This window comes from Eublepharis macularius, chromosome 6 (genome assembly GCF_028583425.1).
Source record: "Eublepharis macularius isolate TG4126 chromosome 6, MPM_Emac_v1.0, whole genome shotgun sequence".
In the NCBI taxonomy this organism is placed as follows: Eukaryota; Metazoa; Chordata; class Lepidosauria; order Squamata; family Eublepharidae; genus Eublepharis; species Eublepharis macularius.
In genome coordinates this window covers 82,598,890-82,621,674 of record NC_072795.1, presented here as the reverse complement: position 1 = coordinate 82,621,674, position 22,785 = coordinate 82,598,890, and the positions used below count along the sequence as shown (strand labels likewise).

General features: G+C 38.2%; 1 protein-coding gene across 1 annotated transcript in view; it reads left to right on the top strand.

The window, feature by feature from the left end:
• The first annotated feature begins 3,336 nt into the window (after positions 1-3,336).
• FAM204A (family with sequence similarity 204 member A) overlaps positions 3,337-22,785 on the top strand; it is a 32,497-nt gene continuing 13,048 nt past the window's right edge. The window contains exons 1-6 of the mRNA XM_054983577.1: positions 3,337-3,360; positions 5,030-5,287; positions 6,676-6,766; positions 7,901-7,937; positions 8,325-8,424; positions 10,010-10,099. Coding sequence (XP_054839552.1) covers positions 5,030-5,287; positions 6,676-6,766; positions 7,901-7,937; positions 8,325-8,424; positions 10,010-10,099 — 576 coding nt within the window. The 5' untranslated portion in view covers positions 3,337-3,360. The remainder of the gene's footprint in view (positions 3,361-5,029; positions 5,288-6,675; positions 6,767-7,900; positions 7,938-8,324; positions 8,425-10,009; positions 10,100-22,785) is intronic.

Below are 22,785 nucleotides of genomic sequence, written 5' to 3'. Positions count from 1 at the left end.
TGGATTGTTCTGAGGAACCTTGAACAGACTCTCCAACTCGTGAATTCCAGTGTCTCATCATGAGATGCTTGCAGATTACACATCTCATGTAGTGTGAAAGCTACTCACCAATTGCTCCAGAAGCAGACCTGGCAGGCATGCCGAAGTATCACCGGATCAGCAATCTTAGCACATGTTTAACTCCACCCATGCCATGCTCAAGTGTTTGGTGGAGTAGCAGGCCACCCTCAGTATATGGCTCTTAGAGAGCAACACTGGGATAGAGAAGAGTCAGTTCAGCCAAGAGGACTGTCTGACCATCACTATCTTGTTTGACGTGACATTGATTATATGGTGGATTTTTGGTGGCCCACTGTAAAAATCAAGAGGATCCATGAGGATCCGTGGTTTTTAAGCATGTTTTTGACCCGTGGTGGTGCCATGAAGTGGTGGGTGCCTGATTTTTTTGGTTCCATTTGTGGCAATAGACATTATATGGGATTGTATGGTGGATTTTGGGTGGCCCCATGTAAAAATCAAGAGCATCCATGAGTATCCATGCTTTTGAACCACGTTTTTGCTCCGTGGCAATGCCACGAAGTGGTGTATGACTGATTTTTTTGATAATATTTCTGGAAATGGACATGATCTCGGATTGTATGGCAGACTTTGGGTGGCCCCATGTAAAAATCAAGAAGATCCATGAGGATCTGTGCTTTTGAACCATGTTTTTGTCCCATGGAGGTACCAGAAAGCGGTGGATGGCTGGATTTTTTGCTTCCATTTGTGGCAATGGACATGATCTTGGACTGTATGGTGGATTTTGGGTGGCCCCATGGAAAAATCAAGAGGATCCATGAGGATCCGTGCTTCAGATTCATGTTTTGCACCGTGGCAGTACCACAAAGCAATGGATGGCTTAATTTTTTGGTTCTATTTCTGGCAATGGACATGATCTGGGAGTGTATGGTGCATTTTGGATGGCCCCATGTAAAAATCAAGAGGATACATGAGGATCCGTGCTTTTGAGCCATGTTTTGCGCTGTGGCGGTGCCAAAAAGCAGTGGATGGCTGAAATTTTTGGTTCCATTTGTGGCAACGGACATGATCTGGGATTGTATGATGAATTTTGTCTTGCCTCATGTAAAAATCAAGAGGATCCATGACGATCTGTGCTTTTGAATTAACTTTTTCTGCCGTGGTGGTGCCACGAAGTGGTGGACGGCTGAATTTTTGGGTCCCATTTGTGTCAGTGGACATGATCTAGTATTGTATGGTGGATTTGGGGTGTCCCCATGTAAAAATCAAGAGAATCATTGAGGATCTGTGCTTTTGAGCCATGTTTTTGCCCCGTGGTGGTGCCACAAAGAGGTGGATGGCTGGATTTTTGGGTCCCATTCGTGGCAATGGACCTGATCTAGTATTGTATGGTGGATTTTCTGTGGCCCCATTTAAAAATCAAGAGGATCCATGACGATCCGTACTTTTCAACCATGTTTTTGCCCCGTGGCAGTGCCACGAAGTGGTGGATGGCTGAATTTTGGTCCCTTTTATGGCAATGGACATGATCTAGTATTGTATGGTGGATTTTGGGTGGCTCCACATAAAAATCAAGATGATCTGTGAGGATCCGTGCTTTTGAACCATGTTTTTGCTCCGTGGCGGTGCCACGAAGGGGTGGACAGTATAATCTTTGGGTCCCACATGGCAATGGACCTGATCTAGTATTGTATGGTGGATTTTGGATGACCCCATGTAAAAATCAAGAGGATCCGTGAGGATCCGCACTTTTGAACCATGTTTTTGCCCCGTGGCAGTGCCACGAAGCAGTGGATGGCTGAATTTTTGGTCCCATTTGTGGCAATGGACATGGTCTAGTATTGTATGGTGAATTTTGCGTGGGCCCATGTAAAAATCTAGAGGATCCATGAGGATCCGTGCTTTTTTAGCTTGTTTTTGTTCCGTGGCAGCACCACGAATTCGTGAATGCATGATTGTTTTGTTGCTCTCTGTAGCCTGGGACATGATCTAAAATATGACAGCCTTTTTGTTTTGTTTCAATGTAAAAATCATATGAATTCATGAGGATCCGTGTCTCAGATTCATGTTTTTTCACCGTGGCAGGGCCAAATATTTTTGGATATGTATTTTTTATATTTCAGTCTGTGGACCTGGCTGTGATATGTGATTTGATGTTTCATTTGTGTTTTTCTTATTTAAAAAACCATAGGATCCGTGAGGATGCGTGTGAATCCTGGTTTTACTTTCTTCCCTAAAATTTTGTTCTTTGTCTGCAGTGCTGCCCACTGTTTTTTGTGGTACTGGCGTTTCTTTAGTGCCCGTTCTGTGGTGTTCCGGGAGCATTTTGGCAGGGAAAGGGCTAAAAACACGTGCCAGTTCAGTTTTCATTTCTAAAATACTGCTCTGGAGTGTCTTTAACACATCCCACTGTTTTTTGTCGTTCCGCTATTTGTTTAATGCCGTTTCCGGCTTTTACCCCGTCCCCTTTTTATTTTTTAAAGAAAAGGTCGTTGGGATGTTACTGGAAAGACAGACTGTGGAGGTTAAAAGCTAGCATTTTGTATGTACATTTCATTCGTTGTATTTATAAATAAGAGTAACAGAGTAAGCCTTTTGGAAGTGAATGATCCTGTCTACAAGCTGTGCTATCCAATGTCTCTTTCGATTCAAATGATATGATTTACCATAGAGGCATAAAGAGACGTTTGCAACTGGGACGTTAAGTGGGAACTTCGAAAAGAGATATTCGACGGATAATGAAAAAGGGCACCGTCAAATCTTCTACTTCAAAATACTATGGTGCTTGTTTGATGCTCGTGCTTGCACCCTGTCAGAAATCAGAAGTGGCTACAGACTTCCTGTGAGGGTGCAAGTATATTGGAACACGTTTTGACACAGAGCTAGGCTTTAACAGGAAAATGGTGCCTTTAAAGGGTCGCAGAACTGGCAGAAATGCAATAGTTTTGTCTACCCCATCGCTTTATCGCCACGAAGTATTCTTGTCATGAGACATTTGAAATCACAAGAGCCGAGTTGTTGTTGTTTTAAGCGCTTTATTTTTGGTAGAAAGCATGATTGTTTTCAGAGCACGGTAGTGACAGAAAGCTTCTAACCCCGCTTGAATTATTTGAATGTTGACACTGAGTTGGTGCATATTACACCTCCTCTTTCCCCAATGGAGAATTCTAACATCTGCCATTGGGACTCGGAAGTTCTGCTCGAGAACCAGGAAGACTGCAACCCTTGGGTGGCAAGCCGACCGCAGAGTCTGGCTCCTGCCTTCGCGGATTGGCTGCAGGGTGTGCGAGGGCGGGCCAAGAGAGAAGCTGTAAGATGGCGGCGATGTAAACAGTGCGGGTGGTAAGTGAGGAAGCGAAGCGGGCCGGGGACAGTTCTTGGGCATGTGGGATGTCCCTGGAGTGGCTCCGAGAACGGGGGGGGGGCGGGGGGGGCGCAGTGGAATGTGGCCGAGAGTGGGAGTGTCTGGGCTTATTTTCTGTAGGATCCCCACATTATCTCTCTGTCCCCTCGGGAATTTTAGGGTCGCGTCCGCGGTTCTCCATCCCCCATTTTATTCTTACAGCACCCCTACTAGGTAGGCTAGGATGAGGGAGAGAATGACTGGGCCAGTGTTTTGGCTACTGGTTTGAACGTGGGTATTTTTGGCCCAGTTCCAATGCAAGATAGAGGATCCTTTCTTCTCAGTTCCCAAATCCATTTTTAAGTTTTGGATTAGGCAATGCCGGAACAAGCGGAGTACCTACAAGGGCTTGTGGGAAGATTAGTTGTGCAGTGGCCGCCAGGCTGAGACAGGCCTAGTTGTGGTGGCGGATGAGGGCTCCGTTTGTTCCTTGTTAAAGATGTACAAACATTCACACAGGGAAGCTGGGAACCCAGAATTACAGTTGATCTCCAGATATTTATCTGGGGGGAAATGAAAACATCAGAGAAGGGACTCTATGGCATCACATCCTCATTGAGCACCTCCCAGGCTTCACCCTTCCAAAACACCATCCCCAAATCGCTGGGAATTTCTGTAGTCTGAATTGGCAACTCTAGCAGATGCTTATTTGCTCTGAGCCATGTGCACAGGAATCACAGAAAAAATTACACACTGAGTTAGCGAGGAACAGTGTCGAAACTCTGAGCATGTTGCCTTGGATGCTCTGCTGGATAACAAGTTGGCCTTATTGGCTCACTTTAAAGGAAATATTTGGAATAGGGTTAAAAGGCGTTCAGAACTAAAATTTAGTATTAATGTAGGGGTTTTTTTTGTTTGGTTTTACTGTTTTTAAGATGCATTTCTATTGTGTACATTTTAATCTGTTAGCTGCTTTGCTAGACCTAATGAGGACAGAAAGGCAGGGTATAAATTTTGTAAATAAATAAATTGGTTGTAAAAGTGGCTCCAATCAACTGGAACAGATTTTTCTTTTTAAAATATTTAACACAGACACTTCTACTCCCCAATGTCATCTTAGAAGAGACACCTCTCCTTTGTGTGAGAGAATGGATGACGTCTCTTGCGATCAGAAAATAATTTTTTCTTGCAGAACTATTATTCATGTGAATAATAAATATTAAATGTTAACTAAACTCATACATTTACATGGAGATTGTAATATGAATTCTACATGTTAGTCATGTGTGGTAGTCATACACTTGAGGATCTCTATGTACATATGCTGAAAGGCTGTAACCAACTGTGGCTTCCTAGTACGTGTACACAAAGTGAAAAAGCTTTCCCTATGGTTGTCGTATGTTGGTGAACTAGATGCAGGATGCTTAAAGAAACTGAAAAAATATTATTTTTACTATTCTCTCTTTAAAATAGCTACTATATTTTTATTTTCTCATTCTTTTTCTGAACTTAGAAAACCTGAATGATAAATGGATTGTTAAGAAGTAAGATGCATAAGAATTTTTAACTCTGGTTTTATTACTACTGCAGAATCAATAATAAAGACTTGTTTGTGGGGTTAAATTTTTCTCCATAATAAATATTTTGTGTATCATTTTATACCTAGAGATGTGGAGTGGTCTGTTGCCTGCTGGTGTGAATGAAAGTGATATTAATACGAGTTCTGAAGATGATGAAACACTGGAAGGTCTTGTGCCTATTTTAACAGAGGAAAGAGACCGAAAGGATTTCAAAGATGTTCAGCTTTCTGACTTCAAGACTGGGGGTCCTGAAATTATCACTGAAACCAAACCTGCTTCATCAGTAGCAGATGACATACAGGAATTCCAAACATGTCCTTCTGGAGTTTCTTTAGATATGTGGAATGTAGGTTTGGTTACCACACAATGCATGACTGAAACCAAGGAGTAGCATAGTCCCCCTTGTAGCTAAAATAAGAAGTCATGTTCTTTTGAATGGATTATCATTTTAAGTTGTTGAAACAGAAACTTTTAATTTTTATTTTAATACTATAGTTTAACAGAATACTGTCTTAAAATAATAGTATTGGAGAGAAGTGTGACCTCATGCCATGTGTAAACACAGTCTTATCCATCAAGATCTGTTTTCAGATCTGGAGACTATGTATGGTAAACAAGAACTGGATAACTTCTTTTTATTAGCCAACCAAGTTAGGCAGAAGGAAAGTCTGTAGTTCTTTGTAAAGATTTTCAGAAATTAACCTCTTTTTATTAACCTCTAAATAGACACTTCTTTTTCCATATCTGAAGTCCATTACAAACTTGCCTGTCTATGAATATTCTTATTTCCTTGATATATTTAATAATTTTGTTATGCTTTAGCTGTATCCAAAAACTTCTCTACTAATTTTGCATGCCCCAGTAGGCTTTGGGAATATATTTCTTAAACATCAGCTCTCTGTACCTCATGGCAAACCATTTTTCACAATAATATGTGCTTGATATCTTAGACATGGAGGTCTTTTTTGTTATTTAGTATGTCCGAATTTTAGGCCTACCTGAAGTTTGAAATTGATGCCTGAAGAACATTTCCACGTAATTAATGATTCAAGAGCCAGTTTGGTGTAGTGGTTAAGAGTGGAAGACTCTAATCTGGAGAACCGGGTTTGATTCCCCACTTCTCCACTTGAAGCCAGCTGGGTGACCTTGGGTCAGTCACAGCTTCTAGCTCTCTCAGCCCCACCCACCTCACAGGATGATTATTGTTGTGGGGATAATAATATAATAGTTTGTAAACTGCTCTGAGTGGGTGTTAAGTCATCCGGAAGGGAGGTATATAAATTGAATATTGTTATTATTGTTATTAAGAAGTGAAAGAGGCCACAACAGAAATAAGGGTAGTCAGTCAATTCAATCTGAAACCCACCCACCCCGCCCTCCTGGTATATGTATAAAAGCTCAATTGCACCACTTTGGGCTGTTGTCCTTGTACAAGCTATTCATTCTGTGTCAGCAGTAGCTTCTCATGCATTTCCCTATTGTAATCAGTGTTGCAGTGAATGGGGGAAGCTTGTGCTGGCTAGAACCACTTATGTATTGGAGAGTTTGCACAGCCTTGAATCAAGTTATATATGTCTAATACTTGAAACTGAGGACATAAGTGGGACATTGTGCACCACAGATACTGAATGCTTCCAAAAGGAAGCTTATATTTTGTACATTGCTTGACTGTTATGTAAAAACAGCTCCGCCCCACAAAACAGTTTCTCATTTTATTCTTTTTTCTTTCAACAGAAATTTCAGAACTTGCAACAGAAAAACTTTGAAATGAAAACCCAAATAAATCAGAGGGGAAGGGGGCAAAAGAGGAAGCGTTCCAGAAAAGGTGTTTTCTTTTAAACTGATACAAATGCTAGGAGATATAATGCTATTGGTTGGTTGAATATCTGATGATTTAGTGAAAGGGTTAGGTGTCATCACCAGTAACACAAATACTTTGTGGTATATTGAACTTCAGGATGGCCTATGAAATATTTGTGTTTCATAGGAATTTGTCTGTGACAAATTGTTTTAACATCTTTTTGTACTAAGGTAGGAGAGGCTGTGCTTCAAAGAACGAGTCCATGGCCTTCGGGCTTGCCTGGAATAACTCTTTGGATCTTGGCCCATTTATGTGTAGTCTTTAATGTTCTGTGTGCTTTCCTGTGTTTACATTTATTCTTTACATGATCACATTAGTCACCTTGTTTTATTGGAGAACTGGTGAGAGTTAGTGACTTGCTTGTGAAAATAAGTTAATGACTCTACTGGAGTTTAATTTCAAGTTAGTGTCTCTCATACTGCTAATTGAACTTCAGTGATTCTCCTGTGTCGTTTGGTTGTAAGACAATTCAGGATTTAAATAATGACTTTTTGAATGGCCTTTGAACTAACATTTCTATTCTTGTAGAACTGGTTTAACTTTTTGGAACTCTTTGCTCCAAACCTTCTTACTAAAAAGTACTTGTCTCCACTATAAGCAATCTGTGTGAGGAGACTGGTTTCCACACAGAGCTCTCACTGCTTTTTGGATTTTCTTTCATGTACCCTGAAGGATACAGTAGCAGAATGGGATTTCACAATGCTTATGTTTCAGTGCTTGTGAATAGTGATCATGGTATGTTTTATAGTTAGATTTAGGTATTAAAATTGTTTAATGGAATGAATTCCAATGATATAGTCATTTAAATTTGGTTATAATAGGAGGACCTGGTTCTATCTGTGTAGGTGTATCATCTATATAGGGCTCCGGATGTACCTAAACACCAAGCCCATTCTGGCTTATAGGGAGCATATGTAGTGTATTTCCCCATAACAACATGGCATAGTGCCTCCATGTAAAAAGTGGAGAAGGAAGAAGAAAGCAAGTCTCTATGAGCACTGCACTGTGGTAAATTGGATTAAGTCTCTAAGTCTATTGTATTGCTTTTTATAGACATTTCTGACAAAATTTTAAAGCATATTTTCCCCTTATTTCCAGTTAAATTGAAAACTAACAATACAGAAGAAAAAGAAAGGTATTTTTTAATTGATGTAATTATTTAAAATGAAATTTCAAGTATTTTGCCTCTTAAGTGCTTTTAGGTTGATCTGTTTTTAGGTCAATATTTCATGTAAACAGAAGAATGCAGATTAGCTGTTCAAGTTATTTGATTTCAAAACAAAATTGTACATTTTTTTGCTGTTAAACATAGACATGGACTTAGACTAGTCATTTTCACATTTTATCTGTATATGAATGGAAATTATGACAGATTACCAATATGTAATTATTTCCAAATATCCTTGTAGAATGAGTCTTCCTTTCCAGATTCAAAGATAGTATGATGAATACTATTTTAATTTACAGTTTGATGTCTCTTTAAAAAAAGATTTCCATGCCACTTTTTTTTTCTCTTTTGTAGTCAACAATCCATAAATGAAAGCTGGTTGAAAGAGCTCACTCAGTATTTTGGAATCAATGATAGGTTTGAATCTCTGGCAAGCAAGGAAAGCACTCCAAAGGTGATTGATTATTCAGAATTCCTCATTTAAATGTGCTGTTGTTCCAAGAACAAAAAACAGCCATAACTTAACCGTACCTTTTTATGATAAGCTGTTATATGCTTTTACCCATTAGCAAGAATATATTTGCCCACTGTATGCAAAGAATCTTGTTCCTTTTGTTGTGTCTGTTTTGTTGTTTTAAGATTGTGCTCCGTCTTGTGTGTCTGTTCATATGCTTGATCCAATAAATTCTAGAGCTGAAGCATGCTTTGAAACCACTCTGGTCTGTTTCATTTCCAGCCTTCATCCCAGGTTGTGTATGTTGCTGTTTATTGATTTAAAAGATCTTCAAGCAACTTACATAATAGAAGTTTTAGCATTATTGAAAAGCGATTAATAAATATATTCAAAATTATTACAGCCAAAGAAAATAGTCACCGTCCATAAATCTATACTGATATTTCAGCAGAGTTTTCAGTTTAGCTTTAAGTGTTTTGAAACAAAGTAGATTTTTGCAATAGCCTTTATTGATTGCTTGCAATCATGCCATCATATCTCAGTTCCAAGTACATTGTTGAAAATAAAACATTTTTTCTGAAGCTATCCTGCATCTAAGATATTGTGTTATTGCCATTTTACTAAATATTAATTGTGCTGCTAAGTTTTGTGTATTTTTCCTTTTTTGCTCCTTTCTTATGTCTCTGTATGTTATCTGCATATTAATATTTCTTAACAACCAAAACAATTTTTTTATTTTCCTTTTGCCTTAAATAACAAAGTAGATAAGAGTGACCTATGAAAATAGAAAAAAATGCATATAACTAAAGCAAAACCTTAGTTCAGAGAACGATTCTTTTTAATTAGAAAATGACATTTTCCTAGTAATCAACTTGTTATCATCATTGTCTTTCTTTTTTCCCCCTGTTGCTTCATATATATTACAAGTGTAGCATGAACCTAGCATTTCAGGGCAGAAATCTATTACATTATTATTATTGCATTCATTAGTGGTCGTTCATTTGTAAATGTTAACTCAAGACAAGTTAGGATTTGCCCATGTTATTAGGGCTCTTTCTTACTGCTTGTTTTCAAAGATTAAAAATGTAGTCTTCTTTTACACTTAACTGTTTTCAGGCTTGCAATCAGTGATATAGTGAAGTAGTGGAGTGGCACCATGCCAGAATTTTTTTGGATAAAGATAAGATCTAAGAACTGAAAAGACAGAGTGGTAATTGGCATTCTTATTATTTGACACATACACATCACATTCTATTCAGGGAAGCTCCAGGGATGGAACAGATAAAGTTAGATATTGAGATACAATTTTACTCTGACAGGCGTAAACTAGTCCATGTAATTTTTTTTAAAATCACAATATTTATCCAGCACATAAGGTGGAACTAATGCAACAATTAGCTCTCAAACAACCATTCTGTGAGAAATAAATGATACTGTCCTTTAAAAATACTGTATATGTGATTTGTTATACATGGACATTAAAGCTATGTGAACAAATTTTTTCCATATGATAAATTTCCTTGAACACATGTTTGCAATGTTCAGTTGGTATTCTAGTGAGAAATTTTTTTGACATTTTTTCCAGTCTGGCCTTGAAATCAGCATAGACAGAACCTTAGCTGACGGAGATATTGCACGGGCCGAGGAACTAAGTGATAGATTGGCTACTCGGGAGGTAAGTTGAAGGGTTTTTTAAATACCCATCTTTACAATATGGATAGTCTCTGTTTCTCCTAGCCCTTTCAGGAAACAAAATTTTCAGTCATACAGTTAGAAATGGGTTATTACAGTTGAATATCAGTATTTTTTAATACCTGGGAAATAAGGTGGCATTTTTTTTTTATAATTAAGTATGAATCCCCTCAGACTTCTCAATGGAAGTCATATATGTTGAGATGCAATCTTTTGAGTATACTGAAGGGTAGTGGGAACCTGATCTGATAACAAAATTTGATCTAATATGGTTTTCTGAACTAGTCCATCAGATCTTAGATTGGCAGGTCTCGCACATACAGGACACCCACTCCACCCCCAAAGATATACCTTGTGCTGCCTTTGATTATTTCCAACTTCAGGAGAGGGTGGGAGGAGTAGTGAATGGCAAGTATAGGGTAGCCTTCAAACAACATAACTTATTTTTGTTAGTAGAAATATGTGGAGTTAAAAAAAAACCCAGATACTAATATTAAATCAACACTGCCAGAAACCAAAGGAGGCACTGCAAAAAGTCATTATGTGTATATTAATATCCCTCTAGCATGGCTTGTAGCAATGCTACACTGAGGACTCAAAGCAACTTAAACACAAAACATAAATGTAAACAAAGATATACAAATAGGCACCTAGAATGCTTTAATGCTGTAGTCTGGTTGATTAGCCAGAAGATGTTGTCTCCTTTATTCAGGTATCTAAAAATTTGGAAATATGCTTCAATGCACTTGTTTTATTTCAGTTTAAAGGATTTCATTTTAAGAAGGTAACTGAAGTGTTTTTTAAACGTTGTCCTGGAGAATTTTATGCAACTTGGTGAATTCATTTTTGAATGAGATTCTGAATAACTTTGATTACTTCAAAGTTTAGACAAACACTTAATTTTGTCAGTTAACCCTTTTGTTTATTAATCTGCTTGTATTTTATAGCATTTTGTTTATGGATAGTACTCTCTTAAAATATTGGAATGGCATCAGTCTCTGTCTCTTTTAAAATTATATTTCCTTCCTCTGGCCACAATTAATTTGATTTTTTTGAAATAGGCTGCAAAAATACAAATGTTAGTGATGTATGTTAGTTTGTAACAGTATTTTTTATTAGATTTTTTTTTTTGGACATGAAATATTATGCATCCTTTTGTTGTGACTGCCATCACTTGGATTCAGGTCATGGGTTGAAGGATGACTTAGAGGTTCCACAGTTCACAGAGGCAGTCCCTCTTAATTTTCAGAAAGCTGATTGAGTTGCCGAATCCATATGGGCAAACAAAAACGTAGACGACTATAGTGACAAAGGGGGAGAGAAGCAAAATCTCCCACCTTCCTTTTTCACAAGTGTAGGTCTACTAATGAAAGGAGGAGGAAGGGCAGTTTCATCCCCTTTCTCATCCTCACTGCAGCCCCTTGACTTTCATATTCCCCAATGACTTTTACTGATAGTGAATTTTGTTGACATGATGTGAACAGAATGTATGAGTCAGTCTTGAGTATGATGAAGACTTCCATGATACAAGCTACAGGGGACATCCCATTTGCCTCAACTGTAGTAGCCCTCAGATGAATACATAGCTTCACTGATTGCAGGAAAGGTACCATGAGCTGAGCTAGGAAAACTCAGTAGGGGCCATATGTTTTCTGGTTCTTGGGAGGCTGCTGCACAGGATATCCCACTATGTGGAGCAGGGATCTCTTTATTGTGGTGGGATGAGAGTTAGGAGTGGAGAATACCTGAAGCTGATACTTAAAGCACACCTTACCATACAGACTGTCAAAGCTGAAGTGAAGTTTCCACCTAGTTCACATTTAAAGTTGTCTCTTAGAACTGAGGTAGAAGGATATGCAGTAAAAGAGTTACCCCTCCACAATGGAGACATCTAGGTGGAATGTCAGTAGGTGGTTAGAGCAGACCTTAATAAATTATTTCAGGATCTAGGAGTCAGCCCAAGGACGGTTATGGATAAGTCCTTGGGCTGGCTCTTGGATCCAGAGGTTGTAATTATATCAGTTAAATGTAATGTCATTTCACTTCTTTGACTTCAGCAACCTCAGGACCCTGCTTTTGTCTTGAATTTTTTGTGGATCCTCAATCCTACTAACATTTTCTTGCAGTAAGCAATTGCAGAAGGAACTCTTACTACCCAGTGCTTTCTTTCCAGGACAATAGAATTCTATATCCTGAATCTTTAATTATTATTTTCCCTTGTAGTATTTTAAACATATCTTATCTTATAGTAAGCGGGGTAGATTTGATTTAAAACATGACTTACAGTAAAATCCTAAGCAAAGTTACTCCAGTCTAAGCCCATTGCAGTCAATGGGCTTAGACTGGAGTAAGTCATCTTAGGATTTCACTGTTAAATAACTAGTCCGTAAGATTTGATTTAAATCAAGGTTTTCTACATAAAGGTTCGTTCTTGCTGGTTGTTAGAACCTAAATATTTAGAACCCAGATGAAGGTTTCATTTTTAAACAATTAACTTCTCAGGTTAGTTTTACAGTTAATCGTTCATATTTGAACAATTTCCTGGAAGGAGTAGGGTTGCCAGTCCCCCGCTCCCACCCCACGCCCCTGGTTACCTGGCTGGCGGGAGAGGCACAGGCCTCCTGGGGGTGCACTCCCACTCGGTGCGATGTGCTCCGATTTGAGCCTGAATCAACCCAGATCAGCCTGGATTGGGTCGCTGTGAAGTGCTCCCATGCTCTGCAGCAGCCCATTCTGGGCTAATTTGGGCCTGACTCGGGCCGAATTGGGCCCAATTCAGCCCGCTGCGGAGTGCAGGAGCGCTCCCTGGGTGGCCGGAAGTGACATCATCACATGGACCTGGGAGCACATGTGCACAAAGTGCACATGTGAAAGACAACTGAACAGGTAGGTGCCAGGTCCCCCATCTCCAGCTGGGAGGACGGGGGACTGGCAACCCTAGGAAGGAGGAAACTAATAATTAGTTTTTAAATTTTTAATTTAACTGAATCAGTAACATTATATAGTACATATATTCTTGTAGTAGCTTAAGCATCCATGTTTGTCAACTAATAAGCCTAAACAAAAGTATTCCCAAACTTGGTCTCTTTTCTGGCCTGCTGCCATTATAGGTTTTCTCTTCAATTGAGAGAATATGATAAATCTCAGGCTACATTAAAAAAATTCTCAAGAATTCTGGAGTATTCTGCTCAAAAAGCTTCACTTTCATTTATACTGCTTTCTTCACCCTCCTCACACATAGTTCTTAATCCAGATCAATTCCACTCCAAACAATCTTCTATTCATTGAACTTTTTAAAACTTAGCACTTAAAAGTTAAGGGATTAATTCTCTGTATATAGATTTGCAAAGGAACAATAGGATTGAGGTCTCTATCTCTCTTTTTTGCTGTTAAGAATAGACATGTTATCGCTGCACAAATTCACAGTTTTGAGAACTGCAAAACCAAGCATGTGTGATGGTATCTTCTAGATAAAAAATTACCCAAAATAGTCTTACAGAAAGCTCTGGGAGAGCATGACATTGGGACCTTAATGAATAAATTAATGGAATTCATTTACAAAAAAATTTAAACATTGCATGAATATACTCATACTACATAATTAAAAATTAATCCTTATTTCATGATGAAAAACCTTTGGGCTATAATGTATCTTTACTTATCTTTAGATAGATTTTTTCCCCTCAAAAACATTTTATCAAACAAAATCCAGTTTAAACTAAAAAAATCTGATTTAAATATTTTAAAAACCTGATTGTTTATATTTTTTAAATCATTGATCTTTTATCCATCCTGACGATAAGATTCCATTGAACTCTATAGAACTGATTTTTGAGTGGGCACAAATAACATTAATAATAGTGGTAAGAATTGTGGTAATAATAATATAAATATACAGCAGGCAGAGAATAGACTTCAGCATGTGGAGGACAAAAGAGATCAAACTCAAACTGTGGCATTTACTCTGTGATTTAGAGATGTTTACAAGTGCTGCGCGTGTTCCTGTGTTCCCTTTAGGAATGTTGGGAAGGCAATGAACTTGAAAAGAACAGCAGGATAGATATGATGAAGTTTACAGGGGGAGAGGAAATAACTCCAATCCCACGGAAGTCTCTGCATTATGTTTGTTCCCGTTTGCGATGGTGAGGGGACCTTCCTCCTGTCTTTCGCCCCCTATGTTTTTTGCCCCATACTTTCAGTCTCAACTGATCACAGCTGAAGTCTTGCTTGCTCAGCTTCATGGTGAGAACTAGTACAGTAATAGTGGTTTAGAGTGTCAGACTAGAGTCAGAGAGATACAAATTGAAACCACCACTGGGCAATGGAAATTTGCAGGGTGACCCTGGACCAGTCACAAACCCTTAGCCTTCCCAGCTCATAGCGTTTTTGTGAGGACAAAAGGGAGGTGAGAAAGACTTTGTAAATCCCGTCAGGGATAAAGGTATAGTATAGATGAAGCTAATTAAATAAATTCTCCTTCTGTGACTTTGGTCCAATATATTGAGCTATTTGGAGGAAAGTATGGATTTCTTCTAGTATAAAAAAGCAGTTGTTTTCCAAATACCCTATCTTGATAAATGCATTTGGGGAAGAACTTGGGTTCCTTCCTTCCTTCCATTGCATTAAATTCTTAATCCTTAGGAATATAGCGGTGTATTGCTTAATGCTGTTTCATATTCCTTGAAGACATCTTACTTGATGTTCATTTTACATCAAGATCTTGTAGAATAGAAAACTGACCACATGCTAGCCCAGAAACCGTGACAACTTATTGTCAAGGTTACAACTTATTGTAACCTTTCCCCATTTGCATTTTTTGTTAAATGCAGTACTAAATGTTGAAAATACATTAAACACAAATGTATTTTATCATACTTGTAGTTTTTGAGTGAGATAGATTGTATGTTCGGTGGATGGGTATTCTTTGGAAGTCAGGTATATAGGTTTTTAATCGGAGGTATTTTCTTTTTCAAGAGGCAGTAACTGGAACCTGCTGATAAAGCCTTTGCTTTGAGGCATAGATCCGAGAGTTCTTAAAGCTGTTTCCTTCCTTAATAAGTGAAACTAATTTTTGATGTATAACATTTATAAGCCTGTGAAACTGATAGAGCAGCATCAGTATTTAGGGAGAAATAAAGCCAAAAATAAAGAGATGGCTAAGAAGAGCTATGAAAACATGCCCTGAAATGCTATGAAATGCCAAAACAGAGCTGTCAGTGTGCTATCATTATGTCACAGGAAGAACCATTTTTAATGGAATCCGATTTCCTTAGACTCAGAGGAGAATTTAAAGAATGTACATAATATTGAGGGAGACTTAGATGAATTGTTTCAAGAATATTTATATCTATATAGGAGAACAAATTTGCTAGAATTGGGGTCCACCAATTTATGTGCAATTTCAGGAGCTCAGCAACTATAAAGTCACCTCCAGGAGCTTTTCCGGATTCCAGTTGCGAAATTAATAAAGTCATTTCTGATTCAGAGACTGGGGCCATTGTGTTGTGTTATCTAGAAGAATAACAGGAGGTGCAATATAGTGCTGATCCCTAAATAAAGTATTGTAGTGCTTTACCCAAACCTCTGCAGAAATGAGGTTAGAGGCATTAGAATTCTTGGTTTCTAGATTGGAGGTAGTCTTCCAGAAACTAACATTATCTTTTTCTCTAGTAGCCTTAATAAGGGATTGCCATAAAAGGGAGTCAGCAGCTCTTTTTTGGGCTTTTAACAGCTCCTTATTTCTTTTTTTAAAATTGTAAATCAAGTTTAGTAGTTAAATTTGGGTTTTTATTGAAATGTCCTGAAACACTCTCTAAGCATCAATTTCGCTTGAATGCACTCATGGTCAAACCATTTTTTATTGCCGTGTGTCCTGTCATATTTAGGGCCTCCAAGTCTCGATAGCAAAGGCTGGAGTTTGGTAGTTAATAGATGATAATAGTCAATTAGAGAGATCTCCCCATCGTTATTAGCTGTTAAGACATGCGAGAGGAACTGACCATCAGCTGATTGTGTCCAAAGGGAGAAATTCTCTTTAATATGAGAGGACTATTTAAGCTTGGTCCTGTATGTTTAGGGGGCTCAGGTTCAAGTACTTTGGGGCAAGGATGGTCCATGGAGGGACCTAATGGGCCATGACTTTTAAGGACTAAAGGTAAATGGTTTAGTTAAGGACTACAGTAAATTGATTCTTGCATCAATCGAGAAATCAATATGATCATCATAAAGATCTTGAGAAGTAAGAATATACTCAATAGTTGAGTGCTTTAGACCTGACCAAAAAGTAAATTGGCCAGGATAATCACCCAGTAGTAAACCATTTAGAATAACTAGGGTTAGCCTAAAAGCCATTTGAAAGAGGCATGCACCAGCAAAATTGACAGCTGGATCTAAAGAGAGTGGCTAGAGTTCATCATCAAAATTAAGGCCGCCTGTATTGCACTCATCAATCAACTGTTCATCCTAATCTTGCATTAAAGTCACCGCCAATAATTATAGGAGCCAAGGGGAACTTATCTAATATGTGGCGGACTTCAAAATTATGCAATTCTTGTTGCACATTGCATTTGAGTACAGATTGTCATACTTTGGCATGACTGAGAAGTTCTGGAGATGGTTACCATTCTGTTGATGCTGATTGTGCTTTCAGAAAATGATGTCTGTAGGCCTGGATTTAGTTTGTGTTTGAACAGCTATGTCCCAAATTCTTACTGTTGTGAACTTCTATTTGTTTTGATATTATTTTGAATTGTGTGATTTCCATGTTATCTGAAAGGAACAATACACATACAAACTAGAACCAGGAAATCAGGGTTTGGTGTAACACATATGGAAATTATACACAAGGGTAAAATCTGTGCATTGCCCATTTCAGACATCATGGCAATGGTACATAGTGGGTACTTCCAGTATATGCAGTTGGCAGATTCCCAGGACATGTGATTGCAATGCCTGGGGAGCCCTTTTTTAACAGTTCTTGCTTTAATAATGCTTACCTCTGATTTACTGGGAACAAAATTAGAAGTCACAGAAATGGTGATCGAAGTTCTCTGCATCTTAATTTTGGGTGTCTGGTGGGTTAGGAAATGTTTGAGGGCCTTGAAATTCTCAGGATTCATGATTGCTACGTTGAGAAACATCCTTAATTCAGAAAATACTACATGCCTCCTTGATGTACCACTCTTCAAATTGGTATCTTGTAATACAGCCGCTTTGTTTCATTTAGAAATGCATAACGTAGGAAAATTATGGCAAAATCTCTAAAATTAGATCACATATCTGGTAATATATAGTTTCAAATTTATTCATTCATGACATTTTGGCTATAACAAGTGTTTTTAATTGAATGATTTAGAAAACTGACCCAGCCCCCACTGTATTGTGAAACATTTCAAATCCTACCCCCCCCCCTTGATGTTTGTCATAATCGATAGCTCATTAAACATTTCACAACACTTCTTGGAAGTAGAATTTGAAGCAAACCTCTAAATTAAGAATGAATGATTTAACATTTTGCAAGTTGTGTAGTATAAACATTCATATATGTGCATTATATCTTGGTTACATCAGTAATCGAGATACCATTTGTAGTCTGCTTTATGACGGATGGCTTTGATTGGTCTCAAACATAGAAATACGCACCAGTGCCACAGCTGTATCACTGTTTCTTTATAATGCCAAGATGGTTCAACAGTTAAGCTGTACTTAAATAACACAGGTCTCTTGATAATCATGCAGAACAAATGTTGGCAAAAAATTCATTTCCTTTGCTTTATTTGGAATTTTAATATTTTAGATATGCTGAGAAATGAGGAACTGCCATGTGATACGGCTATAAAAGCTATTCAGGGCACATCTTACAGGAAGGTTATTGCTTGCCATATCAGTTGGTGATTCTTTGGTTAGCTTAAACAATGTAGCCATTTAAAGAATGTTTTTATATCTCAAAAAAAATCCAGGCAGTCAGCCATCCTACAAACACTGTATTTTAATATTTATTATTATAGAATATTTGGAGTGTAATTATTTTCCAAATTTTGTATAGGGCTGGTTTCTAATCACTGAACAAACCCCACTTTCCTTTTAAATGTGTATATATTTATACATGTCTCTCTGTTTGTAAAGTTTGGCCATTTTGTTTTTTGTTAACTTGCTGTGCAGTATATTTATATATTTTCTAGTAATGGTGATTCAGAAGAGGCCACCTCATAATCCTATTTCCTGTGGGCCTTCTCAGTTACAGCACTTTCCTTGTGAATTTCCATATCTTTTCATTCTGTCCTAGATACATCATCAATTGTCATCGGAAATATAGTCAGTGGGGTGAACTAGAAAGTATCAGGAGCTACATGTTTTAGTCTTTTTAACAACACTGGCCTTAAGCTTGTGATGTCTGTAGACAGAATATCGCCCTACCACCCACTACTCCTTAACCTGGATGTTTTAGGAAGTGGGGCAGGGTTGATGGCATTGAATCCCTATCAGGGCCATTAAGAACCATCCTACTATATAAAAAGCAAATTGTATTGGCGACGACTCATTTTTTTTATCTCTGTGCAGGTGCCCTCTGGCCTACACAAGGATAAAGAGTTATCACTAATACAGCTTGTTTAGGAGGGGGCAGGGAGGTCTGGCATACAGGCCCGGCCCTCAGCAGGCCCCGAGCAGGCCGGGGCATTGTGACAGGCCCTGGAGTGCTCCTGCACTCCATACTGGCCCGAATTTGGTCCCAAATGGGCCCAGTTTGGCTCTAAATGGGAGCGCAGGAGCGCTGCTGGAGCTGCACCATGAGCCCTGGAGAGCTCCTGCACTCTGCAGTAGCCCTATTTTGGCCCCAAATGGTCCTGGATCAGCCTCAAACGGGAGTATGGGAGCACTACTGGAGTGGTGCCACAAACCTTGGAGTGCTCCTCCACTCTGCACCCACTTGATTTCCATCCCAAACAGGCCAGGTTCGGCCTCAAATAGGAGCGTGGGAGCACTGCTGGAGTAGTGCCATGAGCCCTGGAGTGCTCCTGCACTCCACACCCACCCAATTTCTAGAGCCCATTTCTTTTAAAACGGCTTTGGTTGCTAATGGAACTATATTTCCCAAGGACCAGATGGAGAGTTGTAGCACCTCAGTAACCATTATGAACATTTACAGACTTTGGATTGAAGGGATAGTGCTCATCTTGTAAATGACTCATGATGACAAGATCCACAAATTTGTATTACAATCCTGATAACTGCAAAGTTTAACAGCACCAATAACATCTTGAGTCTGTCTCATATCTCTTAAGCATTTCAGAATTTCCTATGCGGTTTTTACAAAATCGTTTTTTACAAAATTTTACTGAAATGTTGTCTTCTCTTGCTGAAATTTCAGGGTTGTTTAGTGTTGCTATCTATCTATCTAGTTCTGAACATGGCCCCAGTGTGTGAATCAAAATAATCTGTACAAACCTAGGTACCTGTAGCTGACTCATTTGAAGCATCATATCTAGTTTGGCCCTAACAGTACCCCAAAGAAGAGAAAAGGCTGTTCTTGCTTGCTTGAGGATGCTGCTGCAAAGCTGGAACTGTTCTTGCCTTTGCAACCAACTGTGGGCAACTTACAATCCTCCGCATTTTGTTGCTTACTCCCACTTTTACGTACCTAAAAAACAAAGGAAAAAAAGCAGTCTTACAAGTCTTTTGTTTATCACCAATTAAGACTTGTAAGACTGTTTTTTCCTGTTTTTTATCACCAGTTAACTCCCCTTGGCTTTGAAAATGGTTCCTCTCTCCCAAGTTGGATTCCAAAATCCAGAAACCACTCTTGCTTTCCTCATGTCATCACAGGAAGCACACAGAGGCTTTAAGATCCATCTCCTTGAAAGCCCCCAAACTGACTTACCTTGCAGCTCCTCCCTCTCTCTGGCGACTTGAACCCTGCCATGACAGGATCCCAGACAACAGAGGTCCTAAGAAATGGTGTTTTCTAGACTTCCTGACAGTTTCAGTGGTGCTATGTACAATGACATGTACCAAGCTGTATCAGTGTTCAAGATGCTGAAAATGGGGGAGGGTGCTTCTTTCCCTCACAACAGAAATTGTGGTAAGGGGTTGCCAAAGGGATAAACTGTTGGGCCATACTGGCCATCTTATATTGGACACAAGCATTAAATCAAGCTCCCAGAATTCATAATCTGAATCTCAGGACTACATATTTCAGTGACATTACTATTCTTTGTATTAAAAGTTCTTGGATTAGTTTGTGATGTTCAGCAGCTGCTCTTGTTACAGGGTGCTAAATTGTCTTAACAGCCTGTTAACCTGAGGGCAGTAACAGAGACAAAGCTCCCACCACATTTTCCTGTCAAAATAGACTTTTATAATGTTGTATAATATCGAATGCTAAATTATTCCAACAGCTGTCATTCTCTGAGTAGGAACACTGCTGTCAAAACTGCTTAAGCATTAACTTGCAGTTCTGGCATTTTGGTAGGAGATGTGACATACTACAGGGAAATCATGTGTTTTGCTTCAAAAATGTTAAATATTTCCTTATAATTAAAGATATTGAGTTGTTTTTTGTTGTGATGCTGCTTCTGTACTCAGGCTTGCCAGGTTCCTGCTGCTGGCGAGGGATCCTCTACCACAAAAGGATGCTTTCCACAGCCACTCTGCTGGGCAGCAGGAAAAAATGGGGGGAGGAATGGGGGGCAACTCACCTTATCCTGATGTCCTAACGTCACTCCCCATATGCCCAGAAATGATGTCCCCACATCATCACTGACACTCTAGCATTTGGACAAAACTCTGTAGTGACATCATTACATTGCTGGCAAGCTCCCTCCCATAAGTCTCCTGCCAGATGCCAGCCTTATGCTGACAATATTGCTTGTACTACTGGAATGCTCTCTGTGCCATTAATCTAAGTGCATTCTCCCAGGTTCCATTGCTCCACTGCCCATCTTGCTAACACTTAATAAACATCCATTTTTAAATGGGAATATTGTTTTGATGGTGCCCATTAAGCAGATAATAAAGTGTTATTAAAGCTTATGCATTTAACTGTTTTTGGAAAAACCAACATTATGAAGAAACAACTAACAGTCTCATTGAATTTCTTTTGTACAGTTAATAGATGGAGCCCAATCAGTGAGTTTATCCACTTCAGTACCACTGAAAATCTGTGTGTGCATGCGTGTGTGTGTTGGTTCTTCATTCATTTTAGTGGTCTTTATGCAGTAAAACCTCCTGTCAGATTATTTAATATAAACACAAACCATACAAAATCTGCAAGGTTTATTGTCATATTACAGTGTGTCATTGCTCAAAATACTTGAAACACATTACGATAAAAATCGTAAGTAAATTCTATATTCCTCTAAATGTTTAGGTTATAGAAAAAATTATAGCTCAACCCATTTTATATATTACTGCTTTTTCTGTCTCATCCTAGTTGAAGGTGTTTCTCAGTTTCTCTTCAGACTGAGGTTGTTTTCTCTTAACCCCTGTCATGTAGTAAAGGTTATCACCTAGGATTATATTCATATACTCTCTTAATTATGTATATCTTCTTTTTTTAAACCTTTAAAAAAGATTTCAGATGTTACAAGTCTAATTAAAGAGACAAAGCACAGTTTATACTGTAGATTTTTTTCTGCAGTTCAATTAATCAGCATGTTTTCTCTTTTAATTAAAACCATTTTAGTAAATTAAAGCCCACAGCAAAACACATATATAATTTGTTTGTAATTAGCTCTTAATTGGTGGTAGTTGAAGCTTAGCACCCTTGGTTTCTTTCTTCATGATTGCCATTTTATTAGCAGCCAGTCATTAATTAATCTTTTTTTCTAATTAGCTTATAAAACTGTTGATGGCACATTATTGTAAATGTGATTTTAAGTTCAAAGCTTGTTAATAAGCTTTCTTACTTAGAAGAACAGAGATAAAGAAATAGCTGAAAACAGTACTACAGTTCTTTTTTTAAACAGCCTTTCTTACAAGGCGACTGTGTAAAACATCTAACAGCTTATAGTTAATTTTTAATGCTTTTTATGAATGGGAGGAAGTTTCTTGCATATAAATATTTAAATCTAAAACAGCTTAACTATAAGAATATTTTTGTATCCATGCTACATGATGATGTTGTCTAAATATAATTTGATGTTTTAATACCCAGAAATGGAAACCCAGCAACATCTGTTGCAGTAGAAGTTGAACAAATCATTGACAGAAGATCATTCTCACTTCAAAATCCACTCAATATTCTTGTTTGCTTTATATATTTAATATACATCAGCAGTGGATAACATTTCCTAACATAAAAGGGGGAAATCATTGCTAAGGGCAGAACCTGAAATAACTAAATTCATATTTGATGAGAAACTGTAATATAGTATTAAAAGGATGTTTGGTTTCTCTGATAGACCACAAAATGCTTCAGGACCTGTTAAAATAGAGATGTTCTGTTAAAACCCCTTTGGGTTTAGCCTTTTATAGAACATACCTACATATGACATTTCTGAATCCAGTCTTGAATGTTCTGTCTTGTTATTCATGTCCTAAAGAATATGTATTTTACAATAGATCTGAGAAATAATGTTTTATCTATTTTCGAATTTTAGTTTGCTAACCCATGGGGTCAAGGTGATGCCCCAAACATGAAGCATAACTATTTATAAACCCAACCTTGATAAT